A 25,926-nucleotide genomic window follows, 5' to 3' on the forward strand; every position below is an offset into this window, starting at 1 on the left:
ATAACTAAATGGCTAATTTATATGCTCCCTGAGAGCCAGCAAGGTCCTAAGTACTTTGCAAGCATGAATTCATCCATTTTTCACAACCACCCTAGAATGTAGGTTATGATTATGCCCATTTTACAGCTGAGAAAACGGAGGCACAGAGAGGTAAAGTAATTTACCTAAGGTCATGGAGCCAGTAGGTGCTATGGCAGAGTCCGAACCCAGGCGGTCTGGCTCTAGAACCTACACTGCCAACCAGGCTGGGTACGGGGACTGCGATGTTAGTGTGAATGTGGGCACTCTTGGCATGCTTGCCTGAGAACCTGCTCTTACAGCAACGGGGAGCTAGAAGCGTTCGTGCACATAGCAACGACTGACCCAGTCTGGGATTTAGGAAATGAATCTGGAAATGGGTGAACCCGGAGTACTAGGGGAGGACTCTGCCACATCACCAACTTGCCACTGGCCTTTGGGTCATCCCTCCCACAGACATGCTTCTCTGCATTTGTCCACATCAGACAACACTCCTAACTCAGTAGAACGAAGTCAACACCTTTCGAAACAGATTCCCTAAAGAGATAAGGCACCCTCTCCCACTCAGACCTGGCAGCCTGAGCTGTAGCATTTTCCTCTAGGATTGAGTATTCCACAGATGTTTGCTCCCCACCCCAACCCACCTTTGCCACTCCTGGGCATTGTATTTCTGCAGAGGACTCCTCCTGAAGGAGAGGAATGCAGGCAAGGAGAACTGCTCAGCTCCCCTCCCCCTGCCTGACCTATAGTTGGCTCCCCCACAATAAAGAAGCAGGGAACATTTCCAACAGGCTAAGCTGAGGTGAGGTCTCCTCTGGTGCTTTGAACTTTGGTCTACCTGCCCTTAACTATCAGCACCACCCCCCCACCCCCCCACCCCCGACCCCCGCCCTGCTCGGAGAGACAAGGGAGCCAATCAACACAGCCAGAGAAAGCAGTCTCTTTGCTGTTTGCCTGACCTTAGAACAGGCTGCAGACCTGGGAGTCAGGGCACACAGATGCCCATGAGCATCTGAGACCACAGGGGGCGCTGTGGAGCGGGGCTCTTGCAGGATGACACATTCCCCATGCCCAAGGAGGGAAAGTGGCTGTACCGGCAGCCCCCAGCTCAATCAGGCATCAGATTTATGTCTCTTCTGAATCAGACTCAAAATTGCTCTGTCCATGAAGCATCCACCAAGTGGTAGAGGGAGCAAGAAGAGGATTCAGACCAGAGACAGGGGATGGGCTGAGGCCAGCCTGGGAGGTACAGGTACATGAGGGACCCCGGGTCAGAGCTGCCACCCTCCCAGACTCAGAGGCTGAGCAGGGCTGTCACAGGCAAGCCAGGAGGGCCAACTGTCCCCACTCCATCTGGGAAAGGCCTCAAATTCAAGCTCAGTGAGATGTACTCACAGGACTGAAAAAAAGTCCATCACAACTTAAAACTGTGTCCCATTATCCAGCCAGCCTGCCTTTAGGGCTCTGCACATGATACATTTCATAAATCCTGCAAGTGTCTTCTCATAGTATGACATAGATAGACCTTTGCAGTTTTTGTGTTAAAAGCAAACATTTAAATCATACCACAATTTTGGGAATCCAGTTTTGATATGACCTCTTTAACTATATGTATCTGGGTCTTTCTCTGAGATTATATATGCATATATACATATACATATACATATACATATACACATACACACATATATATTCATTCTCAGAGAAAGACCTAAAGACACAAGCACTTTCTATCCAGCTAAGAAGCCCTGCATGCAGCATTGGTGCATAGCAAGGATGCTCTGTAGGGCTGGCAGGGAGAGGCCCAGGGAGGAGGGGAAGCCTCTCCTGGGGCAGGTCTTCCCACAGAGCCATGGAGGGAGGTGTGGCCAAGGACACAGGCGAGAAGGGATTCTCAGAAACTGCTAATTCCCGTCTCTGCACTGTAATTAAGACCTCCATTTAAGGTGGTAACACTTTAAATTAAAAAAAAAGACAAAGGAAGATATTTCAACCAGCTCTGCTTGGACTTCTTTTCTGTGAATTATTACAAGTGTTAATAGGCATCTTCATTAAAGTATAATTTAAGAAGTATTACAAGTTGGGTTCTCCCACCTCGCAGTTCTGATGACTCAAAATCAGCAGCTCCTCCTACCGAAATGAAGCAAAGTTTATCAAAAGGGAAAATTAGCTGAATTGGTCCATCCAGCGGTGGAAACGAGACAGAAACAGGAGACGACGTGGGTTTGCTTTCCTGGGAACGAACATAGGATGTGACCAGATTCCAAACAGGCCAGGAGCCTGAGCTGTGGAGAGATCATCAAAGAGCTCGGCTAGCTGAGCTGAGGGCAGAATGCCAGGACCCGCTGGACCCGCGGGGTTCACTTGGAACTGGCGGTGGATTGGTATCCAGGGGGCTGTGCCTGGGTAGTGAGGATGGGGAGGGGCAGCTCTTTCTGGAGATGCTTGCCACCAGCCAGGCCTGACAGACACAGCAGCAGCCTCCCATCCTGTTCCCATCAGTGCCCCCGAACTCCAAATTAGCATTCGCTTTAAGAACAGTGTGCTTGCTGTGCAAATGCAGCCTTCAAATGCCCACCAGCCCACTCCCCATCCAGCCAACCACACTGCTGCCCAAGGCCCTCCCATGCAGAAATTCCAGAGGAGACCCCAGGGAGACACAATGCCCTACACACACTCCACAGGCTACTGGTGAGGCCTAGAGTAGAATGATGCTAGAACTCGGGGTAGGGACAGAATCCACTAAGCCCCCCACCCCAGTTTATTTAATCTGCCCACTTTTCTTCTGGTCTCCCCATTATCTTTGCACGGTTTGCTTCTTGGGTTCCCAGGACCTCCCACTTGGTGAGGTAAGCCTCATCGCTTGGACTGAAGTGCCATTAGCCAGTTGAAGGCCTCCATTCCAGCCACCTTTGCCTCCTAAACAGCTTGTCCTCCGGTCCTGCCAACCAGCTCGTCTCTGAGTCCCTTCGAACACCCAGGATTGAGGGCTGATGAGAATTTAAGATAATTTTCCCAAGGCATTAGAGCTCTTTCTGTTTTTCAAGGGGTATAAGGGTGAAAAAAAAAAGGATAAAGCTTAAGTTTCAAGAAACAAATACTTTAAGACTGAGAGGGAAAACGGTTTAATTGCTTAAGTTCTTAGAGTCTCAAACAATATGGTGGGCGGGTGTGTGAAAGAACAGCCCAGCCCAGAGTGCGGGGTTAACTCTGACAGACCTGTTTGGCCTGATGAACCTGTGAGGCAGGGGACTAGCTCAGGGCAGCTCACTTCTGATCTGATCCAGGCTGACTGGACTACCTGGGAGCGTCCCCTCTGCGGCCATGTGCCCCAGGGAACCCCAGGGGAAGAGTCCTGCATCCAATCATTATCATTCTCTCAGCACACATCAGTGAACAAGCAGACCCCCTCACCGCACACACACTCAAATCCCTGTCCTCATGCAGACTACTTTCTAGGGAGGAGAGACAAATGGTGCACACAATCAATAAGTAAACTGCACGGTGTTAGAGATGAGGAGTGCTATGGAGAAAATAAATCTAGGTAGGGGAAATGGGAGGGTGATTGAGGTGGTATACGCTGTGAGGAGGGTGGTAACACTCAAAGGCTTAGAGGAGGTGACGTCATCCACACAGCTGACTGGTGTTGAAACAACTGGATATTATGTGCAAAATCATAATAAAATGAACCTCAGACCTTCAATAAGAGCTAACTCAAAATGGATCACAGACCTAAATGTAGTGGAACGTAAGTCTATAAAACATTTAAGATAAGATTGGGAGAAAACCTTTGTGGCCTGTGACTGGGCAAAGAATTGCTGGACATGACACCAAAAGTCTCCATAACCTGGATAACCTGAAAAATAAAAAAGAATAAATTCTCCAAACAATGGAGTATCATTCAGCTCTAAAAAGAAATGAAAACAAGAAAAAAGAAAGAAAAATGAGCCATCAAGCCATGGGAAGACATGGAGAAGTCTTAAGTGCATATTACTAAGTGAAAGAAGCCAGTCTGAAAAGGCTGCATACCACACAGTTGCAGCTGCTGGACATTCTGAAAAATGTGGACATTCTGGAAGAGGCAAAATTATGAAGACAGTAAAAAGATCAGTGGTTGTCCTGGGTGGAGGAGTGGGGAGAGATTAAGGCATAGATAGTGCACAAAGGATTTTTAGGGCAGTGCAAATACTCTGTAATGGTGGACCCGTCATTAAGAATTTGTCCAAACCCACAGAATGCATACCAAGAGTGAACCCATATGTAAACTATGAACTGTGGGTGCTAATGTGTCACTCTAGTAGGGGATTTTGATGATGGGGGAGGTTGCACATGGGTAGGGGCAGAGAGTATATGGAAAATGTCTATACTTTCCTCTTAATTTTGCTGTGAACCTAAAACTGCTCTTAAAATTCAGTTTTTAATAAAAAAAAATTTAATGGATAAATTGGAATCCATCAAAATTATAAATGTTTGCTTTGTAAAAGATGTTGTTTAGAGAAAGAAGGGAAAAGTCACAGACTGGAAGAAAATATTTTCAAATTATACATTCAACAAAAAGACTTGTATGCAAAATACATAAAGAAATCTCAATACTCCATAGTAAGAAAACAACCTAATTAAAATGGGCAAAAATGTTGAATAAACACTTCACCACAGAGTATAAACAGATGGCCAATAAGCACATGAAAGATATTCAACATCATTATTCACTAGAGAAATGCAAATTAAAACCACCATGAGATACTAGGACACGCCAATTAAAATGGCTAAAATAAAAAGTACTGACAATACCAAGAGCTGACACCTGTGTGCTAGAGACAGCCCCACTGCGCATGGACACCCAGAAAGTGCATTTTGAAACCTCATCCCAGAATCAGAGGATCTTCCCAATAGATTCCAGTGGGTCATTCTCTCTTCTCGTGTGTATCCATCGCCTTCAGCAGCTACCAGTGGAAGAGAATGAACAAATTACCATCCTTTCTTCCCAGGTTCTATTTCCTTTTCCTTTCTTCCTCCCTGACTAGTTAGTACCAACATGCCCCATGATGAGGCTTCCTCTGGTCTTGTCTTCATTTATTTACATTCACAAGAAATCGGAAAATAACCTCATTTTTTCAATGCACAGGGCCTGTATGCCAAAACCTTCACACAGCTGCGCCATCAACCTGTTCACCTTGTACCAGGAGTAACTGCATCTCTCAAGGGACCAGGTCACCAGGTAGCCTTTCCTCACCATGACTGACAGCTCTTCAAAGTCAGTCCACCTGGGCATCTCCAGGCCTTCAGAGTGAGCCTGAATGAATGATGCAGGGGCGGCTCCATGGTAAGCCATGGCAGAACTGCCAGGTGGGTGCCCCCGACCCTGGCTGTCGTGGAACCTTCTGAGCAGAGCCCTGTCCTAACACTGGCTGCTGTCCCCCCAGCCACACACTGGGCAGCCAGTACTTCGGCACACACATCAGGACGGCTCCTGGAACACTTAATGAGGCAGGGTTAGAAAAAGAAATCGCTGGGTGATCCAAGAGTAGGAGTAGGGGCTGGGGGCGGGGGGGGGGGGGGGGGGGGACATGGGACTCTGAAAGAAAGTCTCAATTTGTTGGAGGATATTCTCCAGGCGGGGGCTTCCTGATGACTCAGCTGCTCCTGTGTGGGGGCGCTCCCCTCTCCCAGCCAGCCCTGCCTGGGGAGAGAAGCCAATGATTTCCCACTCTCTCTATCAGGCAGAACAAAATTACCAATAAAAGGATACACTTAAAGTCCCCCAAAATAGAGACTATTGTTTACTGGGCTATTGAGAGAGAGAAAAAGATAAGAAAAGGTAGAGTAGGTGGACGCCAGCCGCCAGCCGTGGGAGTTTACGGGAAACTGTCATTTCTTGTTTCCTCCCCTTCTATGATGGGAGGTTAAGACAAAGCTCGGCCTTCCCATTTTGAAGAAGAAGCTTTGTTGCTTATTTTGTCAAAATAAACCCCAAGCCCCTTCAGGGCCCCCTTGTCCTTCCTTCCCTGGCTCTTAAAAGCTGGCCGATTTGCACGGGAGCGGGCCTCTCTGTTGTATCCCTCTTCCAGGCTCACTCCCATTCTCTTGCTCTAATTAGCAACTGCTTTTTCATTTTTGTATGCACATTCAAAGACAGAGATCGGGGGAGAGTGAAAGGGAGAAAGCAAAGGTCCGTGTGAAAGGAGAGAGCAGATGGCTTCTCCCTCGCCCCCTCTGTGTACCCAGGCCCCCATGTTGGCAAACAACACACAATGTCTGTCTACAGAGCCCTTTGTGGTCCAGAAGGAAGGGCCAGCACACAGCTACAGGCAGGAAAGGAGACTGTGGGGGAAAGGCCTGGAGATGCCTGGCCTCTGGGGGAAGCCAGGGTAGAAAGAGGATTCAGGCCATCGTCCCCTGGGATGTCCAGGGGTAGCCGTCTCTGCCTCTTCCTCTTGGGTCAAGAAGCAGTGGGTTGTATGGATGCCCAATTGGCTTGTGTACTGATGCTATCAGGTCTCTGGGTAGCAAATCCACTACCCCCAGGGCTGCAGAAAGCCCTCGGAGCAGAGGGCATCTGCTGCTCCTTTGGCACTGTTAGTTCACAGGGGGCTCTCCAGGTGCCCAGGAGGAGGCAGTAAGCACACCGTGGTGGGGTTCAGAGGAAAGGGGAATGGAAAGGCCAATCCCCAAAGATGAAACACGCTCCTAAATAACTGAGTTTTAATTAGAGGAGATTCTTAGGGAAGTGGGCAAGTAGGTGGGCAGAGATCCCCTCAAAGAGAGCAGGGTGTTGTCACTCTGATTGGGTATGTTAAGTTCAACAATGAACAGTTTTGGTTACTAGTCCTTAACTAGTAGCTGGATTAAAAGATTTAAAATATGTTAGGGAAAAAAGGAAGCTTGAAAGAATTCTCATAAGCCAAGAATAACTGAAAATGGGATAGAAGAAGCTGAAAGAAGCAGAGAATGCTTCAGAAAAATTAAGAAATAAGCACAGAGAAGCAGGGCATTGGAGGGGGGAGCTATTGTTCTTTTTAATAAATGATCTTATTATCAACATGTGTGATTATATATTAATTTTGATGACAAAAATTACTTTTGTAATATTTGCAATTGATTTCAATGACTAACATTGATTTCCTGTATTTTACTACATGAAAGAATTCATTTTTATTGCAATTTGCATCGAAACAGTTTCCTAGGGGGGAAAAAATAAAAACAATGAATGGAAATAGCCATCTAGTCATTAAAATCCTACCAATGGAATGTGCTTTCTCGTTTTTCTCTTTTCGAAGCAAGTCCAGAGAGAAGACAGACAAGATAATAGAATAAATAGAGGAAAGGAAAACAAGGGAGACAAATTTGGCCAAAGACACAGAGGGGAAGACAAACAGAACCAGTGAGAAAAGACAAGCCCCACGTGACAGGGTCTCCACATTCCAATGTAGCCATGTGTGTGACACACTCAGAAACCAAACAGAAACCCTCAAATCACCTAATTCCCAGAACAGGCAAAATTTTGCCAAGCCCATGATTTGGCAGAGTTCTTGCATATTCCATACAGTTTCAATGAGAAGCTCTATCCATCTTGTGCAAAGAGCAGATTGTCATTTTCTACTTGAAATGCACACGTGGCACTGACCTTATGTCCTCTGTCAAACTGAGACATTACCAACAACCTTCAGTGAAAGGGTTTCATGATGCATGGGCTTGCGACCATTCTGTTGATTTTTTTCTGTGTGTGTGCACAATGTGTCACTCTATGGGACAACAGACAGACAAGGCCTCTACCATCACTGGTTACTTCCTCCATCTGGTCCTGCCATCATCACCTCTGCAAGTGCACGCCTTGTCAGCAGACTCACACCCGGTTCCTGACTGGTTTCTTTGGAGTTTACGCTACTCAACGCTACTGGGAAGTTTTCTCACACATCCTAATGCAAAGCCCTTCTTCCTGCTCAGCTCACATCCTGCTTCCACAAATTTTGTTTTCAATGCATTTTGTTTTGTTCTCATCTAACAGATGGCACAGAGTAGGCATTAGGGATGCAGAGAAGTATCAGGCGTGGCCCTGCCTACGAGGAAGGGGGAGGAGAGAATAAGACTGAGAGTTGGGCTGAGGATGGAGGTGGAGGTGGGGGTGGTTCAACTCTACCTTCAGTTCATTCTTGCCCATGAGCATGGTCACCCCATGAACTCCAAGGCTACCTGGTCCCTAGCCAATGGGAAATGCAGATCAAACTGCGATGGCTTCTATCTCAGCCCAAACGGGACACTGAAGGCTCAGCTCCCTTCACAAATCACTGATGTGCCCCTAAGTGAATCCTGCTCTTCTCCAGCTGGGAAGGAGTAGAGAATAGCGTTTACCAGCCAGGCCTCAGAGTCCTACATTGTATGCCCTTGGCAATGTTACTCAAGTTCTCTGTGCCTCAGTATCTTCCATTAAAAAATAAGGATGGTAGTCCTGGGTACCTCACAGGGCTATTGTGAGGATTTAGAGAGGATGTAGGAAAGAATTTGGCAGAGCATCTGGTATTTAATGAGTGCTCCATAAACGACAGCCATGCAAGCTGGAAGCCAGTCCAGGAACGTTCGCTCCATACCCACCTTGTAACCATCAACATGATCTCACAAGGAAACATGGGACTGCCTCCTTAGCCCAGGTAAACAGGGCAAGTCCGCATTCTCTTCAAACATTAGTTATTTGCATGTTATCTTGATTGCTTTTTAGCCAAATCTACACACCAGAGTTTTAATTTGTTGTTTTTCTTTAAGTTGATTCCTTTTTTTTTTAAGCTGAGTATGTTTACTTTAAGGGAAAGAAGGAAGGGAGGAAAGAAGAAAGGGGAAGGGAGGGGAGAAGACAGGAGAGGAGCAGAGGCAAGAGGAGAGAGAGACTAAGAAAAGTAAGAGAGATAGGAAGTCCATGGCCCAGAGAGATAGAATTGTTGCAGAGTTGGAAGACAAAAATAAAAAGAATGGAGGCAATGGGCAGCGATCCAGGGCTAAGACAACACTCAGAAGCAGGGCCTGGGGGCTTCAGCCAGGCTGTGGGAAGGTGTGTGCTCCCAGCTGGGGCATACTAGTCAAGGATGGGTCTGACACTGACTCAGGGAGGCTGTGGAAGGGATGGCAGGTCTGGTGAGAGTATGTTGGTGCAGAAGAAATGAAGAGGCTGGAGGGAGAAAGTCTAAAGGCTGGTGACAGGAACGGGTGGCTGAGGGGGAGTCACCAGGGTGAGTTGAGGCTTCGGGCCCCAGAGGTAAGCTGGGAGAGTTAAAGGGAGAGATGTGGGACTGAGCCAAAGAGCTGAGAAATGTGAGGGGCAGATCAGGGAGTCCAGAATAGGCCCCAGGGCAGGAAAGGAAGGATGGGTAAGCCAGGTGTGTTTCCCACCAAACCAGGCTGGGCCAGCTTTCTTGATGGACCACGAGAATGGCATGGCCTTTCAGCATCAGTACCTGCTCTTGTCCTGTCCTATCTGTGCACCCTTCACCTACCACACTCTGAAAAATGCCAAAATAGGTGCATGGCATATACCAAAAATGCCCTGTGAGACAGATGGATAAAGAACATATAAATGGTGGGATGCAGGGCAGGAGGGAATGGGGAGAGAAGAAAGTGAAGAGTGGACTACATCAAGGATTGAGAAAATGCCAAACTTCCTGCAACATGCAAATTTCCTGATTTAATGATATGTTTTATAGAAAAGCTTGTGTCTCAACTCCTGAGCAGGGCAACTCGTGGAACTCTGCCATGTTTCAGTGGCCCTCACAGTAAGACAAAGGCAAACTGAAACCGCAATGGGATGCTGGTATTCACCTAACAGATTTGCAAAGATAAAAATGATTGATATTTTATTATCTTGGCAAAGGGACGGGGAATAGGAACTCTTACATTGTTGGTGGGAGCAAAAATTGGTAGAAAATGCCTTTGTTGGAGGACCATTTGGGAGTATCCATCAAAATTAAATATTTATATACTCTGATTCAGCACTTTTACTTCTAAAAATTTATTCATCCTTAGCTGTTAGAAAAGCGCTTGGCACATAGAAAAGTCCTCAATACATATTCATTGAATAAATTAATAAATTTGTCTCACACATATGCTCACACTTAAGTGCAAAGATGAATGCACACAGATGTTTGTTGAAACACTGTTTAGAAATAAAAAACAGGAAACAACCTAAATGTATATAAATGAAGGGCCAATTAAATAAAAGTGCATCCATCCAATGGAATACTAACAATCATTGGAAAGAATGAGGCAGATTTCTATGTAATAAAACCCAATTACTGTAAACCTTCATTGCTGAGTGAGACAGGGGGTGGGGGAACTAGGTGAAAACCCTGTGCATTTTGCCCCAGTGCAGGTGGGAGAAAGGTATGTCTATATTTTGGGTGTGCAAATGCATGCACCCTCTCTGCAAGAGTCTGTCAGAAATTGTAACTGTGTGGGACTCTGGTGAGGACCAGAGTGGAAGGGGAATTTAGTTCTCCTATGTATTAAGTATTCAAAATATTTTTAAAATATATTTGCATTGATTTCAGAAAGGAAGGGAGAGAGCGAGACATAAATGATGAGAGAGAATAATTAATCGGTTGCTTCCTGCTTGCCCGCCAACCCAGGCATATGCCCTGATGGGGAATCAAATCATGACTTTCTGGTTCATAGGTCGATGCTCAACCACTGAGCCACACTGGCCGGACCCAAAATATTTTAAAAATAATAACAACAAAAGGTAACTTGGGATGAGAGAGATATGCACAAAAGTTCTACCTCAGGGACTAGAGCAGAGAGCTCCTGATTTGTTTCAATACCAGGATGTAGGGCTCAGATATGAACTAGGCTGCTTCGGGAAGTCTGACTGTCCCACCACTCAAGGTGTCTAAAAGCTGGGGGAAAGCAAAGGAAGTGCCATCCAGTGGGCTGGACTCCCTGTCCTCAGAGGTCTCATCTAGCTAAGAGAAGCCATCCTCCATTGGTTGCCAGGTCCACAGAACCCCGTGTGGTCCCCTTGCCCTCTGGACATTGCAAGCACTTTCTAAGAGCTAAGAATGTAGCAAATTCTTAGAAGTCAGTGTTCAATCTGAGTCCATAGTATAAAGGGCTTGGCAGTAGTAGGTGCCCAGGAAGTACCTGAAGAAAAAGTGAGCACAAGGACCACTCACTGCACAGGAACTCCCGAGGGGAACCCAACCTGCCTGGAGAATTGGAGCCAGAACCGTGCAGGCCTGCAGGGACATGACCAGAGTAGGACCCCAAGTGTCACCTGAGACCAGGGAACTCCAGCCCCTACTAAAAATGTATGCCCATAGGGTTGGGGGACTATTCCAGACAAAGGCCAAGAACAAGCCAGAAACAAAAGGCCCATGTCCTTGTCCAGCCCTTCTTCTAAACTGGGTCCTACCCTCAATGAAAGCCCTCAGGAGGACTGGGCTGAGCCTCCCTGCCCCTGCATTTCTGACCTGTGGTTCCTAGATGCCTCTTGAGGCTCCCACCATGCCCCCTTTTCCGCACCAGCCTCTCCAGGGCCTGATGTGGCTGAGCTGATTTCCTCCTGACCTCCTTGGCCATGAGAGCGTGCGCGCGCGTACACGCACGCACACGCGCGCGCGCACACACACACACACACACACACACACACACACACACACTGGAGGATGAGACCAGCATACCTGCAAATGTGCAGACGCATCCTGCAGCAGGCTGGGTAGGCACACAGAAAGGCAGGATGCCCTCTGCCATATGGGAGAGCTCCTAGAGCAGACCCAGACATACTCTTCTGTAGTAAACTGCATCTCCCCAGGATCTGCCTACTTTGCCTTATTAATTGGCCCTCAAACAAAAGTGAAGGGCTCAGTTGCCTTCCCAGGTAACTGATACTCCAGCTCTTAGCTCAGCCATCAGGGAGAGAGTAGACAGGACATCTCCAGGCAGAGGCCCCTCCCCTAGGGAAAAGCCAACACTGCTCCTCTACCAATGTCCCTGTCCAAGCCCTGTTGGCAAAATAAGGCTTATTCCTGGCAATGTGGGCAAGTGTGGGAGGCTTTCCTTCTCCACCTGCAGATAGGTGGACCCTTTTAGGTCTTCTTTGCCCCACTGCCTTGAGGGAGAACTGAAGTCCAGGAGCACCGGGCACTGTCAGCCCAGCTTGTCCATGGCCACAAGCAGTGGAAACAGAACGCGTACCCTCAGAGTTCCTGGGGGCCCAGAACTAAAGGACCCACTCCAGTCAGGCTCCGATTCAATATGACTTTTTGACTCCATGCTTCAAACTCAAAAGTGGTAGTTCCCCCTCCAGGAGAGAAAGTCTGTGCATGTAGAGGTTTGTGCTCAAGTTCTGAGGAAGGAAACTGCCCAGCTCCAGAGAGACAGGGATAAGAAAGCAAAGGGGGCAAGTCTGACCACAGCACTGCCTGAGCCAGGATTCAGCGCTAGGGTCCCATTCTGGTCCTTGACGTGGATTAGAGAGCTACCGCCAGGCCTCCAGTCCCCAGCCTGGCCACCTTCTCTCTGTCCTTTTCTGTAAGCACAGAGCCTTAGACCTCATCCTTCCCAGGGAGCTTGAGTCACCCACCGAGACACCGTGCACCCTGTGGATGGCTCAGAGGCAGGTCAACATGTCAGAGTATCTGGAGAGAGTACTTCTCCTGGAGAGGTTCAAAGGAAGATGGTAATAGTTGACACAAGCTCTGTGTTATATAGTGCGGAAACCTACAACCCCAGAGCATGACTCCAGCGAGTGCCTGGACCCCAAGCAAAATAAGGGACAGCACAGACACAGAGAGAATTCATGAGAGAACAGGGAGAAGTTTAATATTTCTGAAAATACATATTTGCCTCTAAGGACAGTTAATTTCAACAACATCCAGTCTCAGAAGGAGAGGCAGATGGTGGCTTCCCCAGACCTGGGTTCCAATCCCATCTGTGATGTCAACTAGCTGGGGCTCCCTAGACTGCTGCCCAGAAATGCTTCCTGGCTACTTTCACTCTACGGACAATGAAGCAGTCAGAATAGATGGTCTCCCAGCATCCCACACATTCCCATCCCAGCCTGGGCAGTTTCAGACTATATAGCTCTTCATGGGTAATGAAGGTGCAGTAAGTGCTGGCACCAGGGCCCTACCTACATGGCCAGCGTGATGTTTTTACTACCCACACCGTCTCAGTAATGACCAGAGGGTGTCTTCATTGTCATCTTTGATAACACATATTTATTAAGTCATGGGCGCGCCTACCCAGGGCAGGTCTCATGCACAGAATATTATCAGTTATTCTCAGTAAATCTAGCAATGGCCAGGGTGAAGCATGATTGTTTAGTCAACACCAATGGCACTTGGGTGCTTCTACCCCTGTCTTTCAAAGGCAGAAGGGGCCGTGTCGAGCTTCCCCTTTCCTTGCCCCCTTTCCATCCTCTGCCACCACCAGAGCCTGGGACTGAGTCCCCATGCCCAGTATGCAGGAGTCGGTGTGGCAGAAGGGCATCCTTCCAGCTCTGTTTGCTGTTGCTCCTGCCATGTCACAGCCCATTACATCCAGCCAATTACATCAGATTCTTCTCTGGAGAGAGCTGGGCAGGGCCACTGTGGGGAGCAGAGGAGGCCCCAGGGATTTGTAAATGAAGTACCCTGTTGGGAAATCCTATTATGAAGCTCATCTTACAGGGCTGTGCTGTTAATGACCTTGGCCTCCCAGGGCCCTGGGCCCTGAGCAGAACTGATCTCCCAGGGGCTTAAGAGGAGGCTGCCTGGGCTGTGGCCTTCCTCTCACTCACCAGTCAACTGCAGAAGGACCAGAGAGAGCAGAAAGCATTTTCCAGTACCCCTGAATGCACTGCTAGCACAGTGGCGCCACACACACACACACACACACACACACACACACACACACACACACACGCTCCTCACTCCCTCAGGGTCCCACCTTCTCTTTCAGCATCTAGGATGAGGAGGCAGGTGGAGAACCAGAGCTGTGAACAGCAACCCTAAGGGAGAGTGAAATAGACCCTAGAAACTTCTTTTTCCAAGAGGAGCTAAATTAGACACATTTTTCTTTACCTTCGAATCCTGCAGATTTTCCGTCTCAACTCCCCCAGGCTTATAAATTGGCTCATCTCGGCTGCTCAAGTTGACAAAGGCACCGAAACTGTTGGAAGGTGCAAAATGTCCCTTGGGTTTCCAGGCATGAAAGAATTTACATGTAGGTAGAAAATTATCAGGGAAAAAAGTCCCCTTTGGGGAGAGGAGAGGAGTGAAGAAGAAGCTGCAGAAGAAGAGATCTCTGAAGGGAAGGCAGGGAGGGTCCGGCCTGAGGAGTGCCATGGAGGGCCGCACAGGCAGTGACCCAGAGCACTCAGGCCCAGCTCAGGGCTGTGACAGATACATGATGAGTAGGAGACAGACACACAGGCAGATAGGCGAAGCAGGAACTGCTGTTCTGCTTTAAGAGTTGTCAAGGCCTGCCAACATCCAGAGTTGCGTTGGTCCTAACTAACCTGAGAGCCCCTGAAAAATCCATGTGGATTCCTGGGTACAGAACCTGGACCCTCAGCCCCAACTCTGCTTGGCCGGCCCTGAGCAGGGCATGGGAATCCCACAGGTTTGATGTGCCCTTGAGCACAGTGGTGCCCCTCACCCCTTGCTGTTCTGAGGACAGTCCCGAGTGAACAGCTGGTGCCAGCCAGCTGCAGAGAAGGCTGCTCTTTTCTGAGTCCATTCTCAGCTTCCTGTCCCTGCCTGCTCTTCCCAGAGCCCTTCTTAGGCTTCGTAGCAGCTGAGGTGCCACGTTGACAATGTCTGGCCTCATTAGGGTCTCACGGCCCTCCCACGGTCCCCACCCCTTACTCGAGGTAAGGGGATGCTCTGAGCATCTTCTTCCTGTCAGCCTGCAGGCTCCATGATCAGTCCAACCAGCCTCCAGCCTGCCTGCAGTCCCTGCTCCCAGACCCCTTCTATGTCCCCTCAGGGGCTCAGGTCCACCCTTTCTACACATCCCACAAACCCAAGGACACCTACACTGACCTCCTTTGGTGCCCCCTTCCTCTCAACTCCAGCTACAGAGATGGTCCTAGTCTGGACCTTACACTCGGGGGTTATCAGCCTGGGCCTCCACCAGACCCACCCAACAGGGTCTCAGAAGGGGGCATCTGAGATGTCAATTTATAAAATCTTTCCTGTGAGCTCTTGAGTCCACTCTGGGATCAAGAATCACTGCTTTGGAAGACCATGTTCTCTCTTGTGCTTGGGGAGTCTTCTTTCGCTACTCAGACCTCCAGCTCACAAAGACCACCTGCCTAGACCACCTGCCTCAAAGCAGGCCTCATGAGCCACACCTTTCAAACGCAGGTTCACTGACCCACTGATCTGGCGAGAGACAGTGGATCACACCTATGTGCTGACTTCACTGGCCACCTCTTGACAGTCATGGAGCTGGACCTGAGCAGGTGTAAGTAGGTAATGACTGATGTTCAGGGCTCCTGTGACCTGTGTCTCTGGGTAAAAATACCACATGCCAACTTCATTCCAGAATCTTATTCCTTTAGTAACCAGAGTCAGATGGTGCGCTGGAGAGCTTAAGGGAATGACACCTGGCAACACATGGCATTGCCTGGCTTACAGAGCAGTCTCCTCTCCATTATCTTACTTGGTTTTCCCACACCCTGAGAAGTGGGCAGAGAAGATAGGATTGTCCACAGTAAAGGGCTTAACTAAAAACCACCAGAATGTCACAGCAGGGCCAGGACTAAAACCAGCTCCTCTCTAGGTTAGGCCTCTTCCACCTGTACACACTCCCTTCCCCTTTTCATCTACCTGTACCCACCCTGCAAGTGAGAGCTCCAGGAATGAATGCCTAGACCATGGTTCAGGGTGTGCCCTCTGCAGTGGACTCCCTCAGGGGCAGGAGCAAGGGAGGATGGTTATGTATAGCATTGTCATCTCCTGACTCCTAACAGTGGCTAGAGATGAAGGCTAATGGGGCAGCTTCTTCTGGAAGCTCCAGAAGACCATTCGTGCCTGGGAGGGCAAGCCATGCCCTCAGGGAGCACTCAGGGGCAGAGGCAGATCCAAATCCCGTGGGTCCACTGCTCTGGCTAGGACCTAGCTGCAAGACTGTCCCAGAACCTGGGACCTTTCCTTGGGCATCCATATGGGATACTATAGCCCTTAAGTTTCTAACAGACAGGTAAGGGGCCTGCCTGTGCCAGGTTCCCCCTAGCAACTGTCAATCTCAGCCCCTCCAGTGTCCCAGAGGCGAACATCAGCTCATTATAGTTTAGGCTCCACAGCACAGAGATGGCTTGCAGAGGACCGTATCTTGGCCTCCCTGGACCAGAGACAATTAGGCTATAGGGACCCACATAGAGAATCAACTTAGCAGGGAAGGTGTGTGTGGGGGGGGGGGGCGGAGGACACAGCCAGGATTTCTCATTAATCCACTGTGCCATGAGCATGAAACTTGAACTGGGGACAGATGTCCATTTTCCTAGTAATTAACAATTTCATAGAGACAAATGCGTGATGGGGTCAGAGTCACTGGCGAGGTCAGCTGGCTGCTGGGATTCTCTGCCTGATGGGTCCAACCTGTGTGTGCAGAAAGGGTGAGTCGGGAACAGGCCTTAGGCCATGGAGCCCTCAGGAACATGTGTGAGCCGCTTGCCCCACATCCCTCTCCCCACAGCTTCCTCTGCTTGCCCCCATCCTCTTCCCTTCCTCCTGCCTCACAGCAGAAACAGCTCTGGGCCAGGACCCCTCTTCCCTGGCTGGGCTGCCTAATTGGTCTCCAGGTGCTTCTACACAACCCAGAGACTGGTCACCATGACTCTGACAGGAGGGGGTTCAGCAGACACAAAGTGAAAGTCAGGAGAAGAAGCCCCTGCCATCGTGAAAGTCTGTCGTGCCAGAGCAATAATATAAAGAATATTCTTTCTACCAACCTGTAGATTTCTACCAACCCATGCAAAGGCTCACACTCAAATATCCAGAAAAGATCATTTATCAGATCCACATTTCTGTGAATCACAGAATCACCCAGGCTTTGCCAGTCTGGCTCCAGGGCATCAGTTCTCAGGACTGTGTTGGGAGAGAGTAACTTGCCTTTTTCTCCAGGAGAACTGATGGAGGCTCCCTGTTTCTCAGTCACAATTCCCTGGCACCCACTATGCTCCATGCTCATGAGCATCGCCTGTTGTGCCCCAGGAGTGCTGTGAATGGCCACGGTGCCTACCTGACAGCTTGAACATCCCTTGAAGACACACCATGGCCCCAGTCACAAATCTATCCACATGCACTTCCCATCTCAAACCAAAGGGTGCAGAGCTCCCCAAGATAACCATCTGTGCCCATTGTCTCTGCACCTCCTAGGGAGAACCTGCCCTCAGCCCTGGGAAGGGAGTCTGGCTCAACCATCAAGGTTACCAGCAAAGCCAAGGGCAAAGATGCAGCTTCAGGTGCTGGTGATAGGATAAAAGGGAGTTTCTCTGCTGGTCTAGGTCACTGAGCTCAGCCAGGCTGCTGGGCAGAAGGACCTATGATGCTGACTGATTCCTCTCCACTCTTGGAAATGCCACCAAAATGTGGCTGCCTATGCCACTGAAATGGCAATGAGATGGTGCCCTGGGCTCCCCATTTCCTCCACACGCCAATGAGTTTGCAAGGAGCAGTTTGTAAAGTCAAGCCAGGTTCACAATAGCTTTGGATTAGGAATGTACCCCAAAAGTCCAGAGAGAGTTGGAGGTGGGGAGGGAAACTGGAAAGAAACCATTTGGATTTAAATATTTGTCTCCCCAGGCCTTCCCAGGACAACCACTGACAAGCAGCACGGACAGCAGAACTCCCCAAAAGAGAAAACTTCCAATTAGCCCAAAGAAATGAGCCTGTTCCCAGAGTCCCAATTAAATCAGAACCAATCAATGCTTGCTCAGGTTCCTGCCGTTTTGCCCAGGAAATAATCAGAAAAACAAGAGGGCCCAGCCAGCAAGTGTGGCATGGCAGCCCTTTGAAGCCTGGAGACATCACCCACACTGTTGCAAGCTGCTGCACCTGCCCCTTTAAGAATTCAGCCTGGTGCCTGGGTCCCTACTCAGACCCTGACAAATGCCAAAGAGGGCACCTCCTGCCCCTCCTCCAACCAATGGGACAAAGAGGAGCGCTGTGGGACCAGGCCAGGCTGGTTTTAAAACTGTCTGCATTGATTCATCGCTTGATCTGGCATTCTCTCCCCTCTGCTTCCACACCATCCATCATGGGTACCATAACCAAGAAATCCAATAAAGACACAAAGGCGCAGCTCTCCTCTCTCAGCAGGCCTCAGAAAGGCTGTGTGAGGGCCCCAGCCCAGCCAATTAGCTGAGTCCAAAGGATCGCAGAGCTGATGGGTATTAGCAATCCTGTCTGTGCCTGGCACTTCGCCTGCAGGTGCTTGGGGAGCCAGGTGAGTGAGGAAGAAACACAAGGGAAGGCCGGGTGCTCAGATGGGATGGGAGGATGCCAGGGAAGACAGCTGGCACGAGGCTCATATTAAAGAAAGAGGAGCTACTATAGACCCCCTCCTCCAAGATGCCCCAAAGGACTAAGGCCGCTGAATGATGGGTTATGGTCAAGGTGGTCATTTCTGAGGTCCATGTAGGAGGCCTTGCTCTTGAAAGAGTCTGAAACTTTGAAGGCCACAAAGGAAACTTAATAAAGGAAAGCAGTTTTCTCTTCCCCAACTCTCTCCCCCAAGTTCAGCGGTCACCAACCTTTCAGACCTCATGGACCACCAGTGGTCTGCAGACCACCGGTTGGCGACTCGCATCCTGTGGGCTGCATGCCTCGTTTATTTGGCCCGTGTTAGCCTTTGAGTTTGACATGCTTGCTCTAGACTCTTCTGTTTACTCCCAGAGAAGAGTGAGTTGAGATCCAGCTCAGCACACTGATTGCCACCTATTGGACATGTACTCCTTCGGACTGAGCAGAGCCTATGTGAGCACACAGTACCATGACCCCCACAAACTGCAAAGTCTGCATCACTCTGTAACATTCAGAAGCAAAGGTAATTCAACTCATGATAGCATCTCACCCCCATTCCAATAGCTTCATCTCCTTCTAGGACACGCCAAAACTAGGCCCATCCCTGCCCCAGGGCCTGGCACTGAGCCCCTAGAGGAAGACAGCCAAGCCAGAGGGCTTTGAGTTAATGAGCTACATGGGTTCAGTACCAAGTTGAGTGCTGTGGGAGCTGGACTGAAATAAACTAAAATATTTTCCAAATTCAATCACCTCTCAATTACCCTTGAGTGAACTGCCCATGACAACCCAAATCCCAAATTCTCTATGCCTCAGAGCATGGAGCTGGACATGCAGGTGTGTGTGTGTGTGTGTGTGTGTGTGTGTGTGTGTGTGTGAAAGAAAGAGAGAAAGAGAGAGAAAGAGAGAGAGAGAGAGAATGTCATGTCCCAAAACTAGATACAACTGATGGTTAAGTTATTATCCACCATTTAGAATTCTTCCCATCTCTTCCCCTACCATTAATATGGACATTCTGGTTGGACACCATTAGAAAATCATCAGGCCTAGCATAGGGGATGAAGGTTACCCAGAGCTTGATAATATAAGAGCCACTGGGCTATTCTGTTCCTGCATAATCCAGAGCTCGAGGTGGGAAACCTTGCAGACTTGGCCCTGCTCCAGGTGGGCAGGAAGCAAAGGTCTCAAGGGGTCTCAGACCTTACCCTTGCAGGCCATGCTGTTTTCAGCCTCATAGCCAGGCTTGCAGGTACAGCGTCCGATAGGCACCATCCACTCCCCGTCCCCGTTGCAGTAGAGTTTGATGGGTACATCTACTTCCTCTGCGTTGGGGATGCACATGCCCCGAGCAATCACCAGAGACGTGCTCTCTGCCCCTGTCATGGTCTCTGGGAACACCGCAAAATTTTGCACAATGCTGGGACACTTTTTAAAGAAGACACGGACAGAAAGGAGAGACATACAGGCTCCGTAATCCTGAAAAGCGAGGTAAAAACCATTTCGAGTAAGAGGCCCAAAGCTCCTGACTTCTGTGTTGACCTTCATCAACCTTCCCCCGAAGTCCACCTGGGAGAAGCTCTCATCTGCAGCAATGGTGTCTACTTTGAGGTAGGGGGCCTCAGACCAGAAGGCTGACTTCTTGGTGGCAATGACAGAGTCAGTTTCATAGTAATACAAGTTGAAGGTCTCTTTGCAGGAGCCTGGGACGTTGGGGAGGCTGCTGCAGTCTCTCACAGTGAATCGCATTTCTGTGTAGATGCGATGGGCCCCCCGCCGGTTGATGAAGGTGGTGAGCAGCCAGTTGTTCTGGTTGGGCTCGAACACGTTGCACACCTGGTAGGTACGGATGGTGTTGAGGTTTTCATCGTAGCCACTGACTTCTTCCCACTGTTCCAAGCAGTCCACAGGCACACACATGTAAAAACAGAAAATAGAAAGTGAGAAGACACAGAGAGGCAGTCAGAAGAGAAGCCTGGCACTGGAGGAGGGCCTTAGGAGCTCACCAGTCCACCTGTTTGACATGAGAAATGAACACATCACATCTAACCCTAACCTGCTTTTAAAGGTCTCCTATAAGTGGGCTTCAAAATACTATGCAGCCCATCCCCAGATAGGAAAGACTTTACTCTAGAAAGCCTCCCTTCATCTAACCCCGTGGTCGGCAAACCGCAGCTCACGAGCCACATGTGGCTCTTTGGCCCCTTGAGTGTGGCTCTTCCACAAAATATCACATGCAGGCGCACACGTAAAGTGCATTTGAAACTTCGTGACCCATGCGCAGAAGTCGGTATTTTGTGGAAGAGCCGGTATTTTGTGGAAGAGCCACACTCAAGGGGCCAAAGAGCCGCATGTGGCTCGCGAGTCGAGGTTTGCTGACCACTGATGTAACCCACAACTCTCACGCTGTGACAATGGCTTATCACATCCATGGGGACAATCTGCAGGTTTAGCCCCACATGATGGCAAGGACATTCTTCCAAGCCACAGCCTCTACTCTCAAAGGCCGCTCTGTATAATAGGAGCATAAGTTCATGACACCCCCACCTTGGAAATCCTAATTTCTGAACCTAATTCATTTATTGTGATGAAGCTTCTTGATATCTCTGAAAAGCATATGTGAAACTTTTCCAAATTTCTCAGCAAACTTAGATTCTCATAAACTTTTGTTTTATAACTTCAACTCTTTGAAATAATTAGATCAACTACAAAACTGGTAAGAGTAGGGGCTGCTGAGAGAGAAAATTTCCTTAATGGAGGAAATTAAGCTTCATTTTGCACACATTTCAAGCAAAGATGTGATGGAAGAGAATGTGTTACTTAGGGGGTAAGGAAAGCTTCTTTATAAGGAAGACACAACCAGGCTTTGTGTTGGAAAAGAGAGCTCTCATTTTAGCGCCCTGTAAACTGGAAAAAGAAAAACAATGCATTTATTAAGTGATATCTCTCAATCTTCCCAACAGTTCCCAATAGAACTAGATACTATTATCCTCCATTTACAGACAAAAATACATCTTATAAGTCATCCCTGATCACATGACATTAAGAGGCCATGGGGAGGAGAAGGGATAGAAAGCAATTATTTGACTGGTCAAAGAAATTCTCCAAATAACTTATTTTAGTAACAATCAATAAGGAGGGGGAGGGGTCCATGAGGTCCTGGCTTCATTAACTGAATCACTCAGGGCCAAGGGCCAAAGAAGAGTTGCTGGGCCATTATTTCTTCCTGTGCAGGGAAAGGAAGCAGCTGGGGTCACTCAGGACCCCAATCTCAAGAATTGGGGGTATTCCCGGAAGCTTCAGTGTGTTTGCTAAATAAGGAAACAAGAGGTAGAAGAAATTCAACTTCTTTAAGTGAAAAGAGAAAATAGTTTAAGATCCTTGACTATTTGGCAGTGGTGATAAAAGAAGCCAAATCATGTCTATTTCTTTAAACACTGTGTTAATTCCTTATTCTATACAGTGTGGAGTTGAAATATATAAACTAGGATTCTTCATTAAAAGAGCTAAAAGCCAATGATGTGTGTGTGGGCAATATACTACAGTAGCGTTTTGCACAGAATTAACTGCCTGTAGGAGCAAGAGGGCAGAGGCAAGGCTATCTTTCAAACATGCACTTGTTAGTTACCCCAAGACCAGGCATAGAGAGCTGGCCCTGAACGGTCAGCCTGTAAAATGACCTTGCAGCCACTCCTGCTGCCTGGCCCCTGCCACGGAGGCATCTGAGCTGCAGTCTCTCCAGGGCCTGTCTTCCCCTGCCCCTCCCAGCACCCTCAGGAGGCCAGTTCCCTCCCCACCCTGCAGCCCATGGTGAGCTCCATCAGGGATCCTTGCACACCACCAAACCTCATGTGGACTTTGCTTAATTTCTTACTGACTCTGTAGATGTCGAGGAACTACTGTTTATTCCTTCTTTAAGACTGTGTGTTATGTTCTATTTAAATGTGTTTGTTAAACTTACGTTCTGCTTGCCTGGTTTTCTGCAACCAGAGAGCAAATACATTAGGGAGAAGAAATAGCTGGCGGTGGTTTTCGTTGAAATTTTTCAGACCTCTCTCCCTTTTCAAGGCGGTTTTGAAATCGTTTCCTCCCAGTTGACCCTGCGTGACTTTTGAGGGAAGGACAGGTTTATTTGGCTGCTCTGTAATTGTTTAAACACAGCAGGTCTCACGGTCCATATTTCAGTTGTGCTACATAAGGTCTCAGCAGGAACGTGCGGCGACTCTCTCTGTGCGTAGGTGAAGCCCGTGGCCCCCATTTAGTCTGGGGGCCCGATCCCAGCCAGAATCCTTGACCCACCCAAGACTAATGGAGTTCTGCTGTGTGAGAGCAAGACAGGAAGCCCACCTTCCAGGGCTCACCTTAGCACTGAGAGTGTCACCACGAGTAGGTTTTAAATAGACAGAATGAGGATTTATACTCTTGTGGAGCGGGGATATTGAGAACATTTATCTTAGAAAACGACACTGATTGGTATTATAAGACCCAACAGAGGTAATTGTTTCGAACATTAACCTCTCTGGGCCTCAGTTTACTCATCTGTAAAATGAGGAGTCATACTGGGTGACCTCGAGTCATAAAATTCTACTGATCTAATTGATTCCATGACAACTCCGAAGGGAGCGATCAAAGCAAATTAGGGGGAATACAGCCGCATATTCACAGGGAAGAAGTAGAGAGAAATTGAGAGAAAGGGAGGAACTCCCTGTTGTTTGGAAAAAGGCCACCACAGAGTCTCACATTCATTTCTTTCCCTGTTTCATTCTTCTCCTGCCAGCGGGTGCTACTGGGGGTTGCAACGATAAGCAATCAGATCGGGCTAGAGGAGGTAGAAATGCTTTCCAAGCAAGAGGCAATTAGGATCGGGCACACTGAAGAAAGAGATTTGGTAAAGGGAGATGAGGGTGGAAAGGCACTCTCAGCAGGGAGGGACGAAGATTGTTATTTGTTTACGATACTTGGCATCAGTTTTGTTGCTTTATCCCTTATGCATTCATCAATGAAAAAATATTTACTGAATGCCAACTTTATGCCAGGCATTCCATTAGCCACTGGGGATACAGCAACATGAAGCTTATAATCTAGTGAAGGAAACAGAAATTAGACAAATGTTTATTAAAATAACTAAATAATTACAATTGTGCTAACTGCTGTGAGCGAAAATAACAGGGTGCCAGGAGAGGAAGTGTACCAGATATATGGAGGAATGTCAGGGAAGACCCTCCAAGCGGAGAGGGAATAGATGGGTAGAAGTCAGCCAGTTGTGTCTACGGGAGCAGAGAGGGGCTGAGCAGCTGGGCCTGGGAACAGCAGGTGCAAAGGCTCTGTGATAGGGAAAAGTGCCAATGAAGAATGAAGACTGTCTAACACAGGGGTTCTCAACCTTGGCTGCACATTAGAATCACCTGGGAATCTTTTTAAAATCCTGATTTCTGGGCCTCATTCTCTGGAAATTCTCTTTGTTATGGGGTGGGGCCATAACATTAGTAACAAAGAAACAGAATTTCCGGAGGATGAGGCCCATAAATCAGGATTTTAAAAAGATTCCCAGGTGATTCTAATGTGCAGCCAAGGTTAAGAACTACTGGTATAGCAGAAGAGTACTAGAGATCTGCAGGTGGCAGGAATAAGACTAAGGGGAGGTGTCTGGTGGAAAACTTCTGAGTTTCTCCTTGAGGGTAACTGGAAGTCATGGATGAGTTTCAGGGAGGAAAAATACAGGTGATTAGAGCTGAGGTTTTAAAAGATTTCTCTGAAGCAAAGTAGAGACTGTGCAGGAGGGCAGCTGGATGTCATTGTAGTGGTCCAGGCAAGAGTTGGTGATGGGTTGGGCCAGACTGTGCAGTTTGGAATGATATTTGGGGGCAGAATCTCCAGTTTCTCACTGAGCTGAGTGTGTGGGAGTTGAGGGGGTAGTTTAAGGTGGAGGGTGAGGAACAGAGCGAGACTGGGTTGACGAGATCCAAGGAGCTATGTGTCCCCTTAACATTCTTTCTTGCATCCTGTTTCCCCAACCAAGCTTTGAGCTATGCTGTGTCCCCAGGCACACCACTTCCCAGATCCTTAATAAAGAGAAATTTTATCACTCTTGGTCTACCCCATAGATGCCCAATTTCCTATTCAGGATCCAGTTTCTTTTAACCAAGGTCTGTGTTAGCCCCAATCCCCTTGACACACCCACTGCTCGCCCCAAAGGTCTCCATTCAGTAGCAGTTTCTCAGCCTCCACTTTCAGACATTTGACATATTGCTTCCTGTGTTCTTTTCTGTAATTATCTCCTCCCATTAAAACAACAAAACACCAAGATTTGCTTATCAGATTGGCAAAAACTTAAAAAGATCAAGTCTTGGTAAGAATGTGGAGTACAAAGTTACTACTCAAGGCTGCCACCACCTCCAGAGCTTTAAGCATGTCTAGGATACCTGGAGGTGGCTGGCCTCAGAGGGTCAGGGGCTAGGACAATTATGACAGCTTTGCTCTGAGTGGGGCCTCTGGGAGGTTTGCACAGTCACGGTGGAAAGAAGAGCCATGAACTGAGATTGAAATTCTCACCAGCCAGTGGGATGGGAAACTCAGAGTCTGAAATAATTTGACTAAAAGCAAATAAGGCCCAGGACATTTCTTAGACATCATGATTTGTGGAGTAAGACTGATAATGCTGCACGCCAACCTGATGGTAGTCTTCCCTTTTTGGTGCTCTCAACTGGACTCTATTATGGCACACTTTGTTAATGTCCATTGACTAGTGAATGCATAAGCGAAATATAATGTAGGCATATAATGGAATACTATTTGGAAATAAGTGAAAGAATGAACTATTGACACATGCAATACCATGGATATACTTCTAAAACATTATGTTAAATGAAAGATGCCTGACGCAAGAGACCACATATTATATGAGTCCATATACATGAAATATGCAGAAAAGGCAAATCTATAGATGGAAAAGTACTAATTTTCCCCAGCACTGGACATAGGAAGGGGGAGTGACTGAAAATGGGCATGAAGAATCTCTTTTTATTTTTTTGGAGGGGAGGAGGGTGAACTTACTGAACACTGTTGAATTGTACACTTAAAATGCATAGTTATTATAACATGTAAGTAATATCTCAATATATCTGTTATCTGAGTTCCTTCCAGCCTATACCTTGATACCCCAACATGCTGGTGTGGCCTCCATCCTCCATGCAAGCCTGCCCTCAGCAACTTCATGCCCCCTATCCGTCCCATCCACTGAGCCAGGAATGCCCTTCTCACCCCTTTAATCCCTGTATCCCAAGTGACAAATATTGGCTTAGTCTAGTTTGTTTGTAGATGAACAATCCTGGTATCTAAGTTGGGGCAAAGGTGGCATCTAGAGCAGGCACAGGTAGCCAAGGAAGCATCCCTGTCACTGATGCTGGGGGTCTGGGGAGAATCA

The 25,926-nt window shown here is 48.1% G+C and overlaps 1 protein-coding gene across 1 annotated transcript in view; it reads right to left on the minus strand.

The window, feature by feature from the left end:
• Nucleotides 1-20,423, minus strand: part of EPHB1 (EPH receptor B1) — a gene marked incomplete at its 5' end in the record, with an annotated part of 260,244 nt that extends 239,821 nt beyond the window's left edge. Inside the window, one exon of the mRNA XM_081105506.1 lies at nt 19,712-20,423. Within this exon, the coding sequence (XP_080961632.1) occupies nt 19,712-20,423 (712 nt within the window). The remainder of the gene's footprint in view (nt 1-19,711) is intronic.
• Nucleotides 20,424-25,926: the final 5,503 nt, after the last annotated feature.

Source organism: Myotis nattereri (assembly GCF_964212035.1).
Source record: "Myotis nattereri genome assembly, chromosome: 14".
Lineage (NCBI taxonomy): Eukaryota > Metazoa > Chordata > Mammalia > Chiroptera > Vespertilionidae > Myotis > Myotis nattereri.